The 22,372-nt window shown below is 40.2% G+C and overlaps 1 protein-coding gene across 2 annotated transcripts; it reads right to left on the bottom strand.

Moving 5' to 3' along the window:
* Positions 1–933: 933 nt before the first annotated feature.
* On the bottom strand, positions 934–22,189 carry tom1l2a (target of myb1 like 2 membrane trafficking protein a). 2 transcript variants are annotated; one of them, XM_080906231.1, is made up of 15 exons: positions 22,078–22,154; positions 17,624–17,708; positions 14,084–14,162; positions 13,497–13,646; positions 12,897–13,031; positions 11,907–12,050; positions 11,595–11,711; positions 10,547–10,680; positions 10,026–10,068; positions 8,991–9,162; positions 8,386–8,500; positions 7,856–7,931; positions 4,185–4,244; positions 3,629–3,665; positions 934–3,501 (listed from the first exon to the last, which is right to left on the bottom strand). In XM_080906231.1, the coding sequence occupies exons 1-15, from the start codon at positions 22,127–22,129 to the stop codon at positions 3,347–3,349; spliced, it is 1,554 nt and encodes a 517-aa protein (XP_080762357.1). In that variant the 5' UTR covers positions 22,130–22,154; the 3' UTR covers positions 934–3,346. The 2 variants fall into 2 exon arrangements, with proteins under 2 accessions (XP_080762357.1, XP_080762356.1); XM_080906230.1 differs by lacking the exons at positions 934–3,501; positions 3,629–3,665; positions 4,185–4,244 and adding an exon at positions 5,195–7,062 and having other exon boundaries at positions 22,078–22,189.
* Between the last annotated feature and the right edge of the window lie 183 nt (positions 22,190–22,372).

Raw genomic sequence — 22,372 nt, 5'->3', positions numbered from 1 at the left:
ATCTTTTATAATATTGATTATAAATAAATATATATTTTTCTCTTTGTATACAGCATGGACATGTTTATTGTGGGCTTGCCACCAATAGCCAATTATAATCGTGTGGGGCGTGCGCTTAGCGACAGCCAAGCTTGTTTGACTCGAATTAGCGACTCCTCCTGTAGAACCAGTAAAACCGTCCAATGAGAAGCTCAGAATCAGAGTGGGGTGATCTGACGTTGCATCTTTGGGTCTAGCGATTACATCATGTGTTTCGCTCCTGGAATGATGGAAGCAGGAACAGCAGGAGGAAAATAAACTGCACAACTACATGTAGCCAGAAGGGAAAAAAATGAGCACGTGTATTTTAACAAAAACAGTTCCTGCAACTCTTCGTAATGGTGGTTTACATTACATTTTTTCTCCCTCTCCTATAATAATTAGTAACGTACAAACAGGCAATGCGGGTGTTTTTGTTTGTTTGTTGTATCCCTAAGACTTCATTTGAAACACAATCTTTCACAATGTCTATGTTTAACGCACTGTTATAGTAACACAAAAGCAGAATAACCCCACAACGGTATTGTAGGAAAATAGGTCAGTGACCTAGAGTAGCACTGCTAAGTTGTCAGTAAAGTTTGGTAAGATTATATAAAGTCCAGCATGGTTGGTGGTCAAGTGTGTAACAATAAGTCTCGTCCGTTTGTTTGCCGGAGTTTGTAAAGTTGGCTAGTCTTGGTCCTCAGGTAAAGGAAGGAAAAAATGATTCTTTTAAGGATCTATGTTGTGCAAATGCCCATAAACAACCACATGTGAGAGGGTGAAAGGCTCATTTCACAATGAATGACCAGTACAGTACAAGATTGAGTCTGGGTTGCATCAGCATGTACATGAGAAAAGAGAGACTAGTCACAGATCCCCTAAGTGTAAAATAACCACAAACAGTTATGAGGTAGAGGTCACACACTGCTAGTGTTTTATTGGGCAGTTACATACGTGCATTAGGTCAAATACAAATCTGACCATTAGTAATGGCAGCAGACAGCACAGCCAGAGAGACATGGAGCACCCACCGATAGAAAACAAGCCTCAATTCCATGTCCACAAAACACAAGCTTAAATATCCCGCTTCGCGGGTATTAAAGACATTCAGTTACCACTTTAAAGATAGCCAGAATTTAGAGGAATACATGTTGCAACCAGGACTTAAGCTTCATAAGAGCAAGTTAACACAATACACTCTGTTACAGATGCAAAGTTACAGAACACACAAACACAGAAAACTGTCAAAGTTCCCTTTAAAGAATCTCCTGTTACAGTTTTAGTAACCGTCCTTGTTCAACTTGCATGGTAGATGTTTTTATATTTGTTATCTGGCAATGATAATAAACCCTCAAAACCAAGTGTAACCATACAGCATGAAAGAAAATTAAAGCTCATTATCATTATTATTTTTTTTAATCTAAAATACATTGATTACACAAATACATTTTTAATGTCACCTTTGCATCTATGTTAGCAAGAAGCTTTACAACTGAGGTGCAAATGGGCTGCCTCTGATTAACAAGGCTTTTGGTCTTAAATGGACTGAAAGGAGAAAAAGAAAATCTGTTTGAAGTGCAGTGTTAAAATGAACTGGAAAAAGCTGCAAATAAGACGGATTTTCTATTTTGCCTCGGATCAAAGACAAAACCTTTCTCGACAGAGCAACTCTGCTGAAATCAGTCGGTCATAGAAATGCTTGGCAGGAGCTCCAATGAGAGCAGATGAATCATAGCAGGTTGAAAATGCACAGGAAATAAACTGTAATGTGTTTGACTGCACAAAATCAAAGAACGCAAAATCGTGCTTGCTTTCCGCACGGTTCAACCTCGGCCTCAAAAACATCAGTTGTTCGTTTCCCCTTTGTTGTTTTTTTAACCATGAATTATAAAAATACAGAAGGGGAAAACAAAATAATACTTTCAGTGATCCTGATATTATTATGACCCAATAGATTTTTTACAGAAACCACCATTTCTGTATTTTGAGGTATATTGATTAAATACTATGGAGTGTGTGAAGATTTGCCTGTGTGAATGCATCTGTTACCACAGCACACTTGTCTTGTAGATGATTATGATGCCAGTGCTAAGCTGACATTATCATTTAAATCTTTATTTCTGTGTTGCATCTTTATGGAATTTCCAACAGTCCAATGGTCCATCTATCCACTTGTTAGGCAAACAAGCGCACTAATTACATAGTTAGAAAAGTTATGTGCAAAATGAACTCATTCTTAAGATCATTTCCCATCCCCTAGAAAAATAGTAAGCATCTTGTAAACACAAATAGACAAAATACAGATTTTTCTTTTTTTGCTTCAAAGTGCACAGACATTAACGCGGCAGGGGGAGGAAAATTTTGACAATCCAGCAACTTATTTTGAGCGTGTGAATGTCACTATTTTTCGATTGGTAAAATGAAGAACTAGTTTGTCATTAAAGCATCAATATTCTTTGGAATGGCTTAAAGTGTTTGCAGTTTGCGGCACTTTTCTACATTAACTTCTTGTAGCTTTTCAATGAGCATCTTCCTTCCCCTTAGCTATCTGAAATAGATACGAGATAAGAGTGAATCCTAACTAGTACATTTTTTGATTTTTATTATTCTTAATTCCCTTTGGTTAGAGGAATGCTGGCATACACATTTTAAAGAGATTAGCTAATATTATAATCTTAGTTTGCAAAATTAGCCTGCTAACATGAAACTGTTCATTACAGTGCCTTAAGCAAACTGGGTAATAAGAGGCGCTGCCCTGCCACGAATATCTCAGTATTAAGCATAACTAGAAATCCACAACTCTTAACAAATGCACTGATCGATCAGTATATAACACAAAAAAATAAAACAATTAATGCATAAATAAGCATTTAGCCGAAATGTAGTAAAATAACACAATATACTCCTAATAAAATGCTTCCATACTGACTCTGTGAGTAGACCTTCAGAGAAATTTCCCAGTAATCTCACGGTCAGGTGTCACATTTTTAAACCACATGTCAGTTAAGTGAAGTTGTTCTCCTTTGGTGGCGAGTTATGGAATGAGATGCGGGGCTGCGAGCAGTACATCCCACACTGACAGATTAATACATCCATATACAGTAAAACATAACGCAGTAATGTGCATTAAACTTGTTGGACCTCTGATGGTTAGAGCAACACTCTGGCAAGATAACAACAAGGAGGTGGAGATCAGTTGCTACACCAATGCCAGTCAGCAATGAAATGGGACTAGGAGGATTGTTTTGGAGGGTGGCGGGTGGGGTCATTTTGGGCCAAGACCTTTAGATGCCCTGGAGAGAAACCGAGGTCCTCTGAGAACAGTCTACAAGGCAAAGAGGGCATCTTCCGTCCGTTCAGTCTTCTTATGGGAGCCACTCGGGGCACGGGCGGGGTGGGAGAGGTTAGCAGGGTTAGATCCTGGGGGAGATGGCAGAGTGTCTGCAGCCTTAGCTCGCTCCTCCAGGAACTTATCAAATTCTGAAAGAAACAAATTGATTTGTCAGAAACATGGAAGCTGAGGGTCACAGTGTTAAGACTCTCAATCATTCCCACACACATTTGAGCGAACAGAACACACCCATAGGTGTGAATCAACTGACTATACCTTCACTAGTTACCCCTTCTTCAGCAGCATCACCTTTCTATTAAGAAGAAGAAGAAAAAACATGACATAAGACACAAATTTCTATAGAAAACTATCAAGAACGGAGTTAATTAATGTGAGTGTAAAATCGACAGCACAAGCGGCACAAGTCAGCTGCCTGTAAAGTTCCCACAAACTTCAAACCCAGTGGCTCATGAAGGATCCGTCTGTCATGCATCCTCCCCACATTTTCCATAATGAGAAACCTTCTAGAGCACCACCACAACCACCACATGCACAAGTTAAAGAAGACCATTGCAGCTGCTTTAGGTTAATTAACATTAGCACATATGTCTCACCTCATGGCAAACAGTTATGTAAGTGATTGCTGGAAATGATTAAGGTGAATGATTACGGTAAAGATTTTAAGGAAAAAGAAAACCAAGGTCAAATGTATGCAGTTATAAGAAATGGTTGGATGAAAAGTGCTTTAAGGGTGGAAAAGAGGGAGAAAGAGAGGGTAGAAAAACAAAAATGTTAATCAAGGTTAAAAAAAAAAGAAAAATTAAAATCTCACCACGTCAGTACAGAGCCACTCCTCTATGTCATCCATGACAGAGGACTGCGATACTGGGATCTATGGAGCAAAGCCATGGACAACAACGAGGGGTAGCAACAAAGCCACACGACAACAAAAACAACGTAACACACGCACACACACAAAAACAAGAATCACCAGAGGCTCAGGAGAAAAGATAAAAAGAAAAACAATAATAATAATAAAAAAAATGCTTGAAAGACACTCAACCTCTCTTGATTCTGTGCCATTATTGTTTTATCATGTGCAACGACCTGCTGCCGAGCACTCCTCTGTATAAGAAGAGGACTTGCCGGCCTGTGTATTGTTCTCATTAACTCTGTACTGCTGACATGGCTTAACAGCTGCCGACTAATGTCACACACAGCCGTGCTAATTATTCCGCATCATTAGTTAATTAGCAAATCACTTGAACGTGATTAAGAGATTGATTGGTTGGAAAAGGCTGAAAGCACAGGGACTGTCGAGAGGCACGGGAACCCTGCACACCCACCCACACACACACACACACACTCAAAAACACAGGGCGCACAGAGCATGAGCATCGCTGCATGGCATGTAGTGACACTGGTGATGGAAGCCATGTCAGACTGGATGGTGTCCATTTGTGTTCAAGATTGTGTGAGCACCAAATAATCAGAGTGATTAAGGAGTTTGAGGCATTACAGGAGGAGGCGAAGGTGAACTTTAACCGTGACTCAAGAAACCTCCTCTGAGGAGTAACTGGTAAATTTTTTAAAAGTTACTTGAACCCTTTAAAAATTAAAGTCTGCAACATTAATTTCATCTATTTTGACAAAGTTAAAGACCATCGCCCAGTCTCAAAGTTAACTAGAGAGAACAAAACCCATTTCCTAAGGCCTTTACAGACACTAGAAAAACACTGGTGGGGTTTCCTTGTGAGATCACAGGTTATGCATATCAAAAGATTGGCCAAGGCAGAGTGGCAGTGAAAAAATGCATGCAGCTGTGTGAAAAAAGGGAGGAAAAAATAGAAAAAGAGCACAAAAAGAAGTCTGTCCTCATTATGACTCACAACAATAACACTGATATAACTTCACAGTGTATAACATTGTGCTGAACATTTATAAAATCAACATATCATCTTCTTCTACATCTACTGCTTCATCTGTTAGTTGGTTTATGTGTTAGAATGTGAGGTAATAGTGAACTGTATAATATCTAAGATCCACAGACCATTAGAGGACAACTGACAAAATACTCACCACTACGCAGCAAACCACAATCACTTTTAATAATTCTCTTATGCTTGGCTGATATTTCATGAGTACTTGGATTCGCTGATTGGATTTTGCTGTGTAGCAGGAGCATCTCTACTCCTCCGCTTTTTTAGTGAGTGACCGTTAAATGATGATGGAGCTTGGTCAAAGTTCCTAGCGACCCATCAGCCTCATTTTAACATCCATGGAGGGGTTAATGTGAGCACCAGTAATGAGTATAGTCTTTAACGCTTGGGTCAACAGAGTACAATAGAGGTGGGCAGTATGGATAAAAGAAATTCTGTATTAATATGCCAACCAATTTGGGAGCTACAGTCAGGGTAAAAAGAAAGTACCCCTTTGTCAATTTTACAGTTTTACATACAAAGTTATAATAAAAAACAAACAAAAAAAACCATCTGATTCTTAGCATCTTCTAAAATGATTAAATTTGATTTAAATTTAAATTTAACAACCGCCAGTGCTACTCCTCTCTCAGCCTCCTGGTGGAGATGCTATCAATTTCAAAATCCTACATTGCCTTCAGAAAGCTTACTCTGACTTTGAGGTCAAAGTCGCTGAAAATCAGTTTGAAAATTCTACGTCACCTTGTTCTTGAGTTACCGAATTCACAAACTTGGGTGCCCACGCCATTCTTTTTCAGTCATTTTTTGTAGATCTGCTGCTGTGTTTAGGATCACTGTGCAGTTGCATGACACAATTTGGGCCAAGCTTTTAGTTGTTGTCCTCTAGAAAAGTGACTGCAAGGTGTTTATATCCTGTGGCTGCAAAACAAGCCCAAATCCTCACCACTCCACCACTGTGCTTGACACTTTATTTGAGGCGTTTTTGTTGATATGCTGTTCGCCACTTTGAATTATAGCCAAATATCTCCACCTTGGTGTCATCAGTCCAAAGGACACTGTTGCAGAAGTCCTGTGGTTTATTCAAATGCAGTTTTACAAACACGCTGCTGCATGTTCTTTTTAGAAAGAAGACACTTTATACTATAAACCACACTTGTTCAGTCTTTTTCTAATGGATTTAACATGCTAACTGAGGCCTGTAGCTCGTGAGTTTTTTGCAATTTCCCTGAGCATTGCACAGTCTGACCAAGAGGTGAATTTCCTGGAAAGTGACACAGTGTAATATGCCATGTTTTGTACTTGAGGCTGTATTTACCTCATTTTAAGACTTGCTAGTTGTTTTTTTTTATGGCCTGTTATGTAAAAACTTCCAGCTGAAAGAGGGTGTGTTTTCTTTTTATCATGACTGTAAGTGTAACTCAGAAGAAGCAGATTCCAAAATAAGCCCTAGTTTAAATATCTGTAATGACATATTGCCCAAGACTACAGTACAATATCTAAACTAGGCATGGACATGGATGTTCTTAGAAGGAAAAGCCACTTGGAAGTAGGACTGTTGGGAAGATTTGGGAAAAAGGTGAGATGAGGCTGAAAATGAAGCGCAGCTCATGAGGATGATGGACAATGCTGGAGGAGGCTGACATGAGGTGGACATGAGGGAGGGGTAGGAGGACACACTGTGGATAGAGTCCTCACCATTCCTTGGGTAATAAGCCAGCTGTCTATGGGCAGCTCCTGATCTGCTGGGTTATCATCCCCTTTAACCCTCAGCTGAATCAACAACAGAATAACACCTTACACAAAAGAAGAAAGGCCCCACCACCACAGCATAGCACAAAGTGCAGAGAGAGAAAGACAGAGAAGAAGTCAAATGTGCAAAAGACGACTGAGAGAGGAGGGAATAAATGAGGCCAACATAAGAAAATGGCAAAGGATCACTGCATAAAGATGAAAATGAGGAAAATAAAGAAGGAAAAAAGAAGAGATTTAAAACTCAGTGAAGTATACGTTCTAAACAAGGAATAAATCACCTAAGGCAACTAAAGAATGGTGCCACCTTTTTGTGTATGTGTACCTAGAGATAGCCAAGCAAATATACTGCAATGTGTGCTCAGAGAGAATGACTAAAAATCTTGAAGCTAGTCAGTGATTTAGAGTTTCTGTGAGCACTGACTTTAGAGATGAGCAGATTAAAGGAAGAAGAAAGACATCTGCTTTGAAGAACGAGAAACCTAAATGCATGTTTTTTTAATAACTGGGAGAAGTGCTGACACTAATGGCTAAAAAGTACCAGTGGTTCAGATACAGTATAAAAACTCCCAGTTAGACTTTGCTCTCATCTTCTGTACATAAAACTCATTTATATGCTTATGACTGGCATAGACACTATAGACAACAGCACTATATTTGAGGTATTCAAAAATGAGAAAACCTCAAGCCTCTGTTTGGTCAAAGTTCAAGAAGCACTTCATCAGGACAAATGTCACTGTAAAGTATTCAGTGTTACAAGCCATCACATGCAGAGAGCTAAAAAAGCTCGTCAGCCATGCTTATTTGTACTCACCCCTCCTGTATTCTGTTGTCTAACACCCAAAGCAGAGGCCAGGCCACCCAGAGCCTGAGGGTCTTCATATTTTACACTGTGTACAAAACCAGAAACAGATTAAGAAGAATTAAGCTGTACATAAAAAGAATTAGGAGCAAAGATGATGTCTGACAGCTTTTTTTAATATCATCTCTGTCCAAAGAGAAGACAAGCAAGACATTTCTTCTTAAGAAAGAGAAGAATAAAGTGCAACAAAAGTCTTCAGTTCTGTCCAAACTAGGGATTTTGTTGATTCATGGCATAGACCCTTGAGCTAAAACACACCCCAGTGGACCCCTTTGTTCACAACTTAGCCAAAAGTAACACAATAAACTAGCCGCAGGGAGAAAATACCAGATTAACATCCAGCCTGTCCCGATAGGAATTCAAAAGGCACTCCAGGAAATATAACCGGATATCAAGCATTTCAGAAATGTAGTGAGCACATTACAAATAGCTATTTGTCAAAATAAATTACATTAAGGGAGCTAAATTAAATGTAGACCTACTTTTTGCGCTGTTCAGCCAGAGAGCTCCCCCTGGTCTGTGCGAACATGTCAAAGTCGTCCGGGTTCTGGGCCGATTGAGACGACGGGGTACCGCTCGGGCTTTCTGAGCCTACATCTGGATCAAGAGGGTGGCAGGAGACAGCAGAACATGGAGAAGAGCAAAGATTAAAGTAAAATGAAAGAGGATGAAAGAAGTGGCACAGAGAAATGAATTTAAAATTAATGCAGCAAAGTTTAAGACGTCCTAATTATAGACCAGACTTACAACACTCCAGTTTGGCAATGTGTAATTACCATATATTACTGCACAAAATATAAGAGGTAATCCCTCTAAGGTTGAACCACAACACTTCAGTGAATTTTACTGCAATTAGTTAAAAACAATTAGCTACAAATTTAACTTTTGTCATGTAAGAACCAGCAAAGGTCTGCAGGGATTTGAGAGGACAGGAAGCTCCAACAATTTCTAAAAACATGCTTTTACTTTGTCTGTATGGATCTCGAATGGATTATTAGGAAAATTTTAATTTTACAACAATAAAAAGGTGCTTCTTGTGCACCTTTTATTATCCTAAAAAATAGATTTCATTATGTTTTATCCTTACCAAGTCCAGCTAGAGCACTGGATAGGGATGCTGCAGTGGGGTTGCGGGCAGGAGAAGCCATGGCTCCAACAGTGGAGCTAGGTGGAGGGCTGGATGTGATCCTGGGTGTTACCACAGCTGGGGATCCTGGGCCCAGGTCTATCAGGTTGTCCTCTGTGGCTTCAGTTAACATCTGAAAAGAGGAGAGCAAGTGAAATATACTCGTTAACTACAAATATAAAACAATGCAACTATGCAGCATTTGTGACACCAAGTAAAAGATTAAATTATTGCTTTTTCTCCTTTTTTTTAAATGAGAAGAAATGCTTCTAGCTGCAGAAATGCTACACAATTTCAGACAACACTCTAAACCAGCAGTCATGGATTGGCAGCTATGCAAAGGAGCAATAATGGAGCCGAATAAACAGCTGCAAGAGATTACAGATGTGTGAGAAGGAACACCATGAAAGGTGGAGGGAAGGAAATAAAACATCTAGTTTCAAACAGTAGAACCAGTGTTCACACATCACAAGGCTCTAAACACGAGATTCATATAACAGACGTTTTGACAGTCATCACTCAGTTCATCCCAGCACACTGGCTTGGACTGAATGTGGTCGTGGTGTTATACTTGCCTCCATCAGCTAGCCACAACACAAACAGACAGAGCACACGGAAAGATCAACAAGCTGCAAACACAAACAGCTATGTGGGATGTAGTGAGAGATGGCCCAGTCCATTGGCAAATGTCTCAAACTGGCAAATGTGCACTTTTTAATGGAAGTTTGGCAGCGCTCAGCTCGTTCAGTTTTACAAAGCACTAAAATGCATTCCACTTGCATTACAAATGAATGCTGCTATGGTAAACAGTTGAGGGGGATTATTAGTTCAGATAATGTTTGAATCATCTCTCACAGCATCCATAATGTTAGGCAAAGGTATATGTAGTGAAATGTGAAAAAAAGAATAGAATAATGATACGTGCAAAAAGAAAACATGCAATTTCAGCCAGTAGGCCTCTGTTCTTTGTTTCTACTCTTTGTTGATGGTACTCACCCCATTGTTCTGTGCAGCTCTACCTGACCTGTACCTCTCATACCTGTGAGCAACATGAAAAAAAACAAAAAACAAAACAATTAACACTTTGCCACATGCTCTCTGAGCTTAAACGCTCTTTTAACACAAACACGATGAAAGAAAAGTTTTAGCATTAAGAGCCCACAGAGCACATAAACAATGCACAGTGCTTTACCGTGCAATATTTGGACAATCGCAAATCTCGATTCATAATGATTCAGTTATCTTAACTGATCTGACCCACTTATGTAACCTTATGAAGTACAGTGAGTCCGTTTGACCTGTTATATCGCGATCTGTGTCATGCAGGTTTTTCTTTTTCAAGAAAACCTGATAAGCTTAGGTCTAATGATATCTAGAGAGTCATCTTTTAAATTGTGCTCGAGATCTTGCCAAACCAGAAAAGCAAAAACTAACAAGCACTAGTGATCGAGGTAGTAACCAAAATACACAAACAAGTATTTCTTTTTGTGACACTAATGCAGTTTGATTGAATTCACCTCTCGTATCGGAGGAAAATGTTGTTGAGGTCATCATTTGCGTGTAGGAGCTCCTCGGTCACTTCCTCATTAGAGACGCGCGAAATCAGCTCGACCACTCTCTGCTGCATAGCTCGGCATGTTCTGTTCAGCTCCTTGACAGAGTGTCACATGAACAGATTGATCAATATATTAAGTTATAAATCAATTTGAGAAAAAGTGAGCTGTAAAGAAACGGACAAGCTGACACATACTCAGACAGTCAAGCGTGTGTTTGTCTGTCTACTGATGACTCAAAAAACCCTCTATAAACCACTCCATTTGCCAGTACATAAACTGTTATGCTGCTTATTTATGACTCACGAATGGGTGGAGAGCTTTCTATAAATATAATACAAAAGGCTTTTAGTTTTAAGCAAGTCAAAAATATTTGTTTAACTAAATTCTGTTACAGTTTTCTCTACATTACCTGAAATAAATAGCAAAGTGAGTCAGGTACTACATAACAATTACACTGGCACAGGCTCTTTAGCCCGGGGCCAGATACTTGGAGCTGATACAAATACCTGAGGGGTTTCTGGCCTTCAAAGATTAAAATCTGCATGAGCTTGCATGAGAAAATGTTGCGATTTGACCTGCTTAATTGCCAGTTTAAGGAATTTTACCACAGAAAAATGGCCCTTGGCAGGTTAGCATGAAACTTAGCCCATAACACCCCCTGGTGGCTGCACAAAATTACAACACTTGGCAGTTAAAAGCAGTGTTGGAAAGAATTTGGCTTTCTGAATGCACATCATGCATGGGGGTGTATATAAAGAAAAGAATTCACAGGAGCCTAAAATAAATCTTCTGATAAGAAAGAATGTGACAGAAAAATCTGTGATCTTTAAAGACTTGTTCTTCAGAATGGCAAATGTCTTCTGATATGCATTAAGAATTGAATTAAATTTATGCCAAGTTGGGTTTTATTTTGTTTGGATTTTTATTCTTTTTAACTACAATGAAGTTGTACACAACACAGGCAACTACTGAATGCATTATAGTGAAATTCATAGTGTATTAATCTAACCTGAAGCAGTTCTAGATCAGAAGCCTCTTCCTGACCTGGGACCATCTCAGTTAACATCTCCGACATGACTTTGACGTTTCCTCGCACTACGTCCAGCTCACTACGCAGCCGGGCAATCTGAAAGCACACAAGATCAAAGGTCAATGAAAAACATTTGGACTAATTTGGTATCAGCGGCACAGCAGCGTAAGTTGAAACTGTACTTAAGTTTTAAACTCACTAAACACTGAAAAATGCTTTTTTTATTCAAAAATTATTTAAAAAAAATGCTGTGTGAATTAATTTAGCTGAACAAAGGTTGGTGTCCCTCACCTGTTCAGGAGTTGCTGTGATGGGGTTGGGAATTTCAGGGGCCTGTGTGGCAGGGGGAACGGGTGAGGCAGGTTTAGGAGTCGTGGGATCAGGTGAGGTTGGGGCAAGGTACTTGACCATGGCTGGATCTACCTCTGGTGTCCCCTATGATAAAAATAAATACATAAATAAATAAAACAAAAACCCCAAAAAGCAAAACTCTAGGCCAGTTTATTAGGTGCACCTGTTCAATGGCTTATTAACACAAATAACAGATCGGTCAGGGGCAGGAACTCAACTCAGACATTAAATCCAAGAAGGGATGGTCGACCTGCTAAAGTTCAAACCGAGCATCAGAATGGGGAAGAAAAGTGATTTAATTGACCTTGAATTTGACACTTGTTGTTGGTACCAGACAAGATGGTCTGAGTATTTCAGCAAAAGCTTATCTACTAAGTCCGGCATTTACAGAGAATGGTCTGAAAGAGAAAATATCCAGCAAGCGTCAGTTCTCTGGATAAAAATAGACGCCTCGCAGATGTTAGGGGTCAGAGGACAAGGACCACACTGCTTTGATCTGACAGGAAGGCAACACTAACTCAGATAACCATAAGCATCTCTGAACACAGAGTACATTTAAACATGAAATTGATGGTCTAAAATAACAGAAGAGCAGTGATGCTACAGTTTGAATGGGCTCACCAAAATTAGACAACATAAGATTGGAAAAATGTTGCCCCTTCTGTTGGAACATTCAGATGGTAGGGTCAGCATTTGGGATAAACAACATGAAACAGGAGAGTCCCATCGTGGATGTGCAGCTGACAAATTTGCAGCAACTGTGTGATGCTGTGATGTTCACATGAACAAAGAGGAACGTTTCCAGCACCTTGTTGGATTTATGCTATGAAGAATTAAAGCAGCTCTGAAGGCAAACATTGGTACAACCCAGCACTAAAAAAAAGTGTACCCAAAAAAGTGAATGAATGTATTTGTGTATTTCTTCCCTACCCTCTGTGGTGTGTGAATCGGAGACAGTGCATCCAGGTCTGCCATTGGGAACTCAACACCTTTCCTTTTCAGTTCCTCATAAATATGCACCACCCCAGTTAGATCAGGACTACTCCTGAAGGCATCTGCCCAGGCCTGTCAAAACACAGACAAATTATTTAGTATGCTCTCAATTCTTGGTATTAATAAAACCAACTAAAAAAAACAACAACAACAACAACTGAATGAAAGCACGTAACATTACTAGTACGGACATTATTTTGCTCCAATGCTTAGGGAATTTCTTTTTTTTTTTTAAATTAGTCAAATATCTCTACAAGAAGGCTATCCACAGGATCTCCTTCAAAACGTTCCTATTAATATTTAAGGGAGCGCAAAAAAGAGAAATGGAGAACATCATCTGTTGGCTGAGGTGACCTCAGGTAACCAGATAAAATCACAAAAGGCTGAAGCTGTTGTGCAACACGTGTGAAGTGGCGCATGTTGTGCCCACCTGATTTAAAATTCTGCAATGGAGTGTGTTGGTAAAAGCAAAAAGAAAATATGTTGCAAAAGAATTTTATCATTTAAAAACAGCAAATACAGAGAGCGCTCCAATACCTGTATAAGAGACAGCACTTTGTCTTGTACGATCGTTGGGGGGTTGGCTTTGGGGGAGATGATCTTTACCAAAACACCATCAATAAAATCTCTGTTGGCCACCTGGACATGAAACCTGTGACCACAGTTCTTCACACATGTCTCCAATACCTACAGGAAGAGAGAGGATTAAACAAAGATGCTTTAAAAAAGTTTGTGTGTGTGGGGGGGAGCAGCAGAGAAAAGGCAGACTTAGTCAGTATTTTGCTGCACACAGGGCCTTCCAACTAGCAGAGCTATCAAAGATGTGGGAGGACATAAAGACAGCTCAAAGGGCATAGCCACTGTAAACAAATGGAAAGAAGAGGCAGAAAAACACAGGCCATGCAGTGGAAGGCAGAGGATGACAGAGCAAAATAAAATGACCAGGAGCACAAGATCAGTAGTGTTTTCCCTTTAATGTGACATTAAAAACCTACACACTGAAAAGCATCAACACCATGGGCATGGCCCAGTGAGTCATTTTTGTCTACCAGTGCCTTGCTCATATATTCAGCGACTTTATTCCTAGTTTTGCAATATAGTTCCAAGAAGAAGTATGAACTTACGGTTAGTGCGAGCATAACTTCTCTGTAGTTCTTGTTGCCGCTCAGTCTCTTCTTCAGTGCCCGCATGGCATCTTTTGGCCTAGACAGGAACAGCAGAAAGTTACAGCTGCACAAAGTACCCTCTGCTTATAGTGAGCGTAACGTCACCGACTTTGATGGAATAAACTCTCCTGTGTGCCACAATAACAGATGCGATTCAAGTCCGTCAGCATATCTATTTGACTAAAACAGAGAAGTACTGTCACACCATCTGTCTCACTCTTTTCTCTCTGTGTGACTATACTGTAAGTCTGTCCCACAGCAAGATCAAAAGCTGCCCATGCATGAAGAGTTCAGATTGGCTGTCGGCCTAACATTGTCCATCTTCATTGCAGATGAGACGGTACGCTTTTATGGACTACCTACTGAGCTACAGTACATTTAAAGAGTGAAGGAGCTGAAACAGAGAGAAATGGAGGGAAGCATATTGTCTTATATATATATGGTCCCAGACAGCCCTCTGCACATGACTGAGTTTATTGAATATAATCTACCCTGCATTTCTGATTCTCTCCACAGTTCCCTGTTGTTTCCTGTACATGTATTTTCGCTATATCTTGATTTAGTCCTTACCATCTGCTGTCAAACTTTCATAATTAAATGCACACATTAGCATGTGTTAAAACGTCGCACAAATGTTTGTGCTGCATTTCAAAGTCTGGAATTAAGGAGACTCGATCTATCTAGCTAAACATCTTGAAGACAATAAGTTCTGTGAAGCTGAACTCCCTCTCTCATGCCTTCTGTTTTGCAAGCGTGACCCAGAGAGCGCCTGTGTCGCATGTCAAGACAATGAGTGTGTGTAGGCATGAAGAATGTAAAAAATAAAGTAAAAGGGGAAGCAAAAAATACATTTAGCTATTTAACAGAAAATGGAAGTGTCTGATTATCATGCATCAATGTCTGTAACAGGTTAAGACTTTTTCCTGAGATAAGACGTGATCAAACTGTTCTGTTAAAAAAAAAAAGTACAAAAAAGGTTTTCTATTTATATTAGACCAATAAACCCTTCAAAATGGTCTTTTCAACTGTTTCATAAAAGTACTGTCATCACCATTTTCTATGCCCTCCTTGAATTATTTTTTTTAACCACTAAATGGGGAAGAAAGGTGATTTACGCGACACTGAACGTGGCAATGTTGTTGGTGACAGACAGGCTGATCTGAGTATTACTACTGCGATTTTCCCACATAGCCATCTTTAGTGAATACAGAGAATGGTCTGAAACAGAGAAAATATCCAGTCAGTTTCAGTCTTCTGGGTAAAAATGCCTCGTTACAACTAAGGTACGTAAAACAGCATTTCTGAACACACGTGTCAAACCTCAAAGCAGACCAGCTTCTGCAGCAGAAGAGTACACCAGGTGCCACTCCTGTTGGCTAAGAACGGGCTCAGCAAAATTGGGACAGCAAAGGACTGGAAAAAACACCGCCTGGTCTGATGAGCCTCAATTTCTGCTATGACATTCAGATGGTAGGGTCAGAATTTGGCATAAACAACATGAAAGAGTGGATCCATCCTCCCTTGCATCAACCGTAATGTGTGTAATGGTGTGGGGGATATGTTTTCTTAGTGCCTTCCTTAGTACCATTTGAACTTCATTTAAATGCTACCCGACAATTGTACGCTACCGAGTTAACCATGTGTCCCTTTATGAACACAGCAAATAAAAGTGTAAAGCAGAAGTAGTAAACCTCAAATTATAACAAACCAGTTTCTTGAAAAGGAAAATGAGTTCTCTTTAGCTGAATGAGAGACAACCATGAGGGGAAGCTTGTCAAAAAAATGTCAATGCGGTTAGTAAGTACGGTTTCAGCTTTTTTGAGGAATCCTGGAACTTTCTGATCACACCTTGTACACTAACTACGAGCCAGTGTTTTGTGGTAATTAATTCTGATATTATGGGCTTTTCTGCATGGCAGTTATAATCACTATATTATGCAAAGTAGAACCCAATTAATAACAATATTATTAGTGCATTCTGATTAAAACAGTCATTCAGATTTACTTATTTGTGGCCAAAGGTCTAACTCAGGGGTCAGCAAAGTTTTTAACTTCTTTTTAAAAGAATCCACAGAGCAACTAAAGTGTGTTGCTTATGAAATCCATGAAGTGCTACAGAGAAAATTTTATTTTATTTATGTAATTAACACATTTTGAACTCTTAAAAAAATATAATAAAAAAAAAAGGAAAGACACTCAGCTTAACTAAAATCATCCATGTAGCAACAAAAACTGTTGTGAGCCGCCACCCTTATATCGCCTTTGGGCTTTTGGAGCGTTGACCTGACTTTTAAAAAGTAATTGGAAAAAAAGCACTATGCTGCTAAAAAATGAAAAATAGATATTTGCAAAATTCTGCCTAAATATGTATTTTACCTGGTTAATGTGTGTGGCGGGGCGTGGTCTGCAGCGCCGCTGCATGGGAGTCGGACGCACCTGAGCGGCACCCGCAATCACGCCTCGCCGCCTTAAAGTCTGTGCTCTTTCTGCTGTTGTGTTGTCGGGCTGTGAGCTGAACAGCTACAGCCAGCTGTATGTACAGCAACTGTGTGTGAAAAGTGGTCAATAAAGAGATGCTGAAAAGCAGCGGGTCTGCCGTGGTATGTTTTCAATGGAACTTCTGCTCCTGAACCTCTGCGCACAGCGTCTGCAAATCGGGGCTGTACGAAGTCACTTTCATCTTTACGCAGGACTGTAAGCTGTCATCTGTGAGGCGTGAGCAGTGTTTGTTTTTAACATACGGTAGTTCATGGTGGAGAACAGCTGCCAACATAATGTGGATCCGAAGATCAATAATTGGCCTACCTGGGTTTGAAAGTCTCGATAAATGCACGGCGTTTCGGCGGGTACACCGGCTTCCGCGAGTATGACGCTTATTTTGAGCGATGAAAAATAATAAAATTATTTTATTTTATATTTCAATATCACAATAATCTTCCAATTTAGAACTACAAGTTAAAAAAATAACTAAACACAAATAAAATACACTTCACCTAAATATTTCTAATTTATTTTCCCAAACCACCAGGAGCCGCAGAATTTCTCCATGCCCAGATAAAGCTTTCCATGTTAGTAATAATAAACAAAGATTTGTATAAGCTCAATAAAATAAATGCCAATCGTCTGGTTTTATGGCTGCAAATCTATATAATTTGGGAGACATGTTCACCAAGTGCAGGCTTGGTATTTTTCAGTGTGGGAGGCTGACATGAGAATCTATTCATTCATTCACTCATTCATTTATTCAGACAATAAGACAGTTGGTCAGTCATACCTAAAGAAACAAAAGGCCATGTGTAGTAGAGTGTCTGTCAGCAAAGAACAGTGGGCAGTGTATTATTTGCTCGAGCCTCTCAGTTAGCCACTGTGTGATAAAACAATGAATGTTTCATTACAAACCACAGCAGGAACTTAAGTCATTTTGGGTTAAATACCCTTGCTAATCCCACTTGATAAAGCAAATTATAACCTAATAATAATAATAATGAAGGCGCTTACCCTTCATCGGTTTCATTTATGATATCGCAGATCTCCATGTTGAGGGTCCAGTCCTCATTCTGTAGGCCTCCATCTGTTGCTCTCTCTGGAGGAAAACACAAAGAGTTCAACTGTTATGTTAATAAGCTAACTGCAGTGTACGGTCTATGCAAAAGGCAAGGTTTGAGTGACACAAATTATGATTGTTAGGATGTCAGTTAAAATCAGTTACCACTTATAACAAGAGACACATCAGTATATATAATAAGTTCAGACTCAGTTGTGCAACGACACAAAATGTGACTATTGCAGAATAATAAGTTGTGGACATTAACCAGCGCTGGGGCTGCACCCAACGAAATGTTACTTTTGATAGAAAAATTCATGGTTTGCACAATGCCAGCTGTCTCATGTGTTACCATGGTGCTGCATTTTAGCCAGGCTCAGTTGTTCTCAAGCTAAACCACACTGATTAAAGCAACCCTCATTTACATAACATCACAAGCACACTTGTGTAAATAAGCCAGCATGTGGTCGCAGACTTGTCCATCCATCAATCTTCGATTGCTTATCTGGATCTGTCACAAGGCAGCAGTCTAGACATTCCTCCCCCAGGGAAACCTCCTCCAGTTCGTCTGAGGGTTTCCAAGCCAGCCGAGAGATATAATTTCTCCAACATGTCCTGGTTCTGCATTGGAGCCTCCTCTCATGCTTGAAAGACCTCACCCTCCACAAGGCATCCCAGTCAGATTGCCAAAGCACCTCAACTGGTTTCTTGCAATGAGGGGAAGTAGGCCATATCCTGAGCCCCTCCCGAATGACCATGCTGCTTAACCTAACCCCAGCCACCTCGCTTGTTTGCATTCAATTCAATTTCATTCATGTAGTGCTAAATTAGGGCTGTGCGATATGACCAAAATCTCATATCCCGATATAAGAATTCTATCGTCCCAATAACGATATAAATCACAAAAATGTAACATTTTCTGTAAATTCTGTGAATCTCGGGCAGCTCGACTTGCAGGAAGTGTTTCCAGCTGCGCGTCATGTACCTGGAGTCGAGTGTTTTAACCGATGCATGAAACAATACATTTTTAGACATAAGTTGTAACAGCCGCCGTTTTCTTTGTATTTATTACACAGGGTGCTGCGGGGAAAAGCCTGTTCTAACGTTTGAGTCTAAGGTCTATTTTTTTAGCACCTGGCGGCTCTTTTTTACTTCTCATCCGTAAATAATCTGCTCTTTCACGTGATTCGGTTTATTTTGAAAAGTCTCAACAGGATCTTGAGCTTTATTGTGAAAGGTTTATGTGGAACATAAACAAGCGGACACGCGATGGTGTTACCGTCGTTGTTGCTAACGACAACGCATAAAAACAGGCGCTTGTCCATCAGTAGTGTGGTTATATTCAATATAAGAGAAATAGAGAACTTTAAGAAATTAATATAGCCACTACAGTGACCATCAAAACGATGAAAAAATATTGCCGTAAACAGTTTATTTTGCAACACCACAAAACAAACACAGCTTAAAATGAAACGATAGACGTTTTTATATCGTCATATATATCGTTATATCGAACAGCCCTATGCTAAATCATTACTACAGTCACCTCAAGGCTGCAATCTCATTCTTTCATTCAGAGCTCATGGCTCATATCAGTAGAAATATAGATTACTGAAATAATAAATAGACCAATGGAAAATGTGACAAGATTTAACTCAGTACTACTTTTAACTGTTTGTTTTTGCAATTATAAATACAGATGAAAAAGCTATTAAGTTCCCTTTTTGAGATGTGAGCACTGTGTGCAAGCAAGCGCCATAAATATAGCCAAACGTAAGAGTAATCTTTGTAAGAAGAGGTTTGGATGAAGTCTTGGATCCGTAATCACCAGACTACCATTCTATTTCATTTTCACAACGCTGCAGTTTCCAGCTGTCACGGTAAACCCAAACATGCAATAAAATTTTGCCAAAAACATGCTCCTCCAAAGCCTCCAACGCCAGTAAATTAACTGAAAAGAGCCAAGAAGTCAGTTGGGAAGTGGAAAGCCGAGATCTCAGAGGGAAAGCCACACTGACTGACAGTGAGTGATCCAGCTGTGTACTCAGTTTTAACTATTACAACATGCAGAAAAACAGAAGTTCCAATGACCGGCTCTCGCCTTCACACTCCACCCTTTCATTTAATAGCATTTTGGCTACAAGGAGGAAATAAGGAAGCCAGACTGTGAAAGCTGACAAAGATGAACTGGCTCTGCATTCATCACTGTTCCCCGCTCCATCTCCTTCTTCCTCAGCAGCCCTCCAAATCCATCCATCCTGTCTGTGGAAGCTGCCGTTTTATAGAAACACAGAGACTTAGAGCAAAATTTTTAAAAAGAAAAAAGATTTTCTACTGAAGCAAAATACGATACAGGTTCTGACTGCATAGATCGTCATTAGATGAGTCCTGAGTGTAGACAGGAGATGTTCCTCTGCGGGAAGCTCAGAGGCCCTTAGCAGGATGTCATGCCAGAGCCAGGGGTCTCACGGGGCCATGCAACCACTGGACATGCCTCAAAACCATGAATTATTCATGCTTTAACTCCCCTCTCAAATCAACTTTTCACAGGCTGGGCAGCTTCAACAAACCCACTTATCTACAAAAATAAAAAGGCATGCAGTGAATTCAAACATGAATAACACTTAAAAACACCTCTGAGTCCACCTTCTGAGTCTACAGCATCCAGAGCATGAGTTTGAAAGATTTAACCAGCTACTTCTTCTGGGATAACCCATGTAATCTCCTCAAGTGGATTGTCATGTTGTGGCAGGGCAAAGCACGGGCAGCAGAGGACAGAAGGAAGGGACGCCCCCCTAAAACTCCGATCTATTCGTGTGACACACACTGTAAGGACACTGAACATGAGCCTACTAATGGAGTTAAATGCCTGCTAAGTGCATTAATTCACGGTGTTGTGTCAAAGCACCCACCCCAGCCCTGAGAACTGACACCACACAAGTGAAACCAGTCGATCACATGGCTTTAACAGAGGCAAGCTGTGCCATGCACTTGGCAACAAAGCCACAAAGTCCTTCTCTGGCTACAAAGTGAACTTTTAAGACTCTTCTTTAATTCCTGCCTTTCGTTGTCTCCACTCTCACATATATCCTATTTGTCCCATGCGTTTGTCTTGATATTATTCGATTCATTTCCTCTCATACATGTGCCATGGTCATAGTAAGAGCTGCCAAAGGTTGGTTGTCTTTATTAAATATGGACACAAATTGTGGTAATGCATCGGGCTCTTACAGCAATTAGATTTACCACACATCTCCACTGTCAGGCTTGAACTCTCACATTCCCTTTGTGTCTGGTAAGATGATACTTTGCCCCTCCACTGAGGTGTACAGATCACTACCGCTGCAAATGACAGCTGGGTGTCAAGCCCCAAACAGTGCAGCAGCTCAACCGGAGAGATCTGGCAGGAGACAAGGCCAATTCTGTGATGGAAGGGGGGATGGTGGTCCAAGACATGCTGCATGCAAAAACAAAAATGCATCTGGTTCTGCCCAGTCGAGAGCTTGATTAAAGCACTACATGGCTCTGCAGAAAGTAAAAACATGAGTAATTCTGACACTTAACCAAAAAAACAGCAGCTGTTGCACTTGGTCAAAGGCAAGCACAAACAAACAGTGGGAGAAATTAAAAGTCTCGCACACATCTGTTTTGCAGGAGTAGTTTGCCAAAACATTAACTCTTTTTCACAAAAACGGCGAAAAAAAGTAAAGTTCAATGTACCTACGGCACCTACAGTACACTCCTACTTTCACATTCTTCAAGTAAACATAAATTCTTATCTTTATACTTCATAAAACAGCTGTTGTCAGTAGCCGGCTCATTGTCAGTTATAAAGGCATGGTCAGGCCTTGGTACCAACTATTATGAATCTCAGCTTGCTTTGAAAAACAAAAAGGGAAATGCAAATATTGATGCAACTACACCAAAGGGATGCTGCAGCTCACGTATATGCCCCCCCTGGGGAGAAAAAGCACCACACCGTATCGAGACTGGAGGGAAAAAACCTCCAGGCTGACCGCACAGTTTGGTCAACTATTGTTCAGAAACTAAGGAAGTATGGAAGTTATCTGGGTCTCTCTTGAAGACACTTTAAGTCATGTCAATACAATAGCGTCAATTTCAGTTAACCTGATTTGATCTTCTTAGGCTGCAATCAGTGTCTACACATATGCATGGTTATTCAACTTAATGCATTTCTTGTGATTACACCGGACTAAGTTATGGGTTAGCTGGCTAACATTAGCTGAGAGCCCATTCCAGGCAGATGACGTTTGCTACGATGACACCCGTTAGCTCGCTATTTCCACCTTTGAGCCCAGTAGTAAACAATATATGATGGCCCACATTCAAAGTACGTTGGGGGAAGGAAGCAGCAAGCCTTTAAAAAATAATTTCAGGTCTAACGTACCTATACACTGGCCCACGGGAGTACTGTACGGATTTCCAAGTAAGAACTCCATCTTGACAACAAACGATCCGCCCGGGAATGACAGGCTTCGGCCCAGAGGCAGTACTATCAAGTCCCGCCTACCAAGGAATTCTATTGGTTCAAAAAGTTGGACACGTACAGAGGTTTTTGGACACGTGTGGCTACAATCGATGTCAGTCACAGTCAGTAACTAAAGCTATGTTCAACAAACCTTTTCTACGTGCATGCATTTAATTATTACAGAGGGGAATAATAACTCTAAACAGCTAATAAA

Source organism: Rhamphochromis sp. 'chilingali', assembly GCF_963969265.1.
Source record: "Rhamphochromis sp. 'chilingali' genome assembly, chromosome: 15".
Classification (NCBI taxonomy): Eukaryota; Metazoa; Chordata; class Actinopteri; order Cichliformes; family Cichlidae; genus Rhamphochromis; species Rhamphochromis sp. 'chilingali'.
The sequence above is the reverse complement of the archived record's forward strand: the minus strand, read 5'-3'. Positions and strand labels throughout refer to the sequence as shown.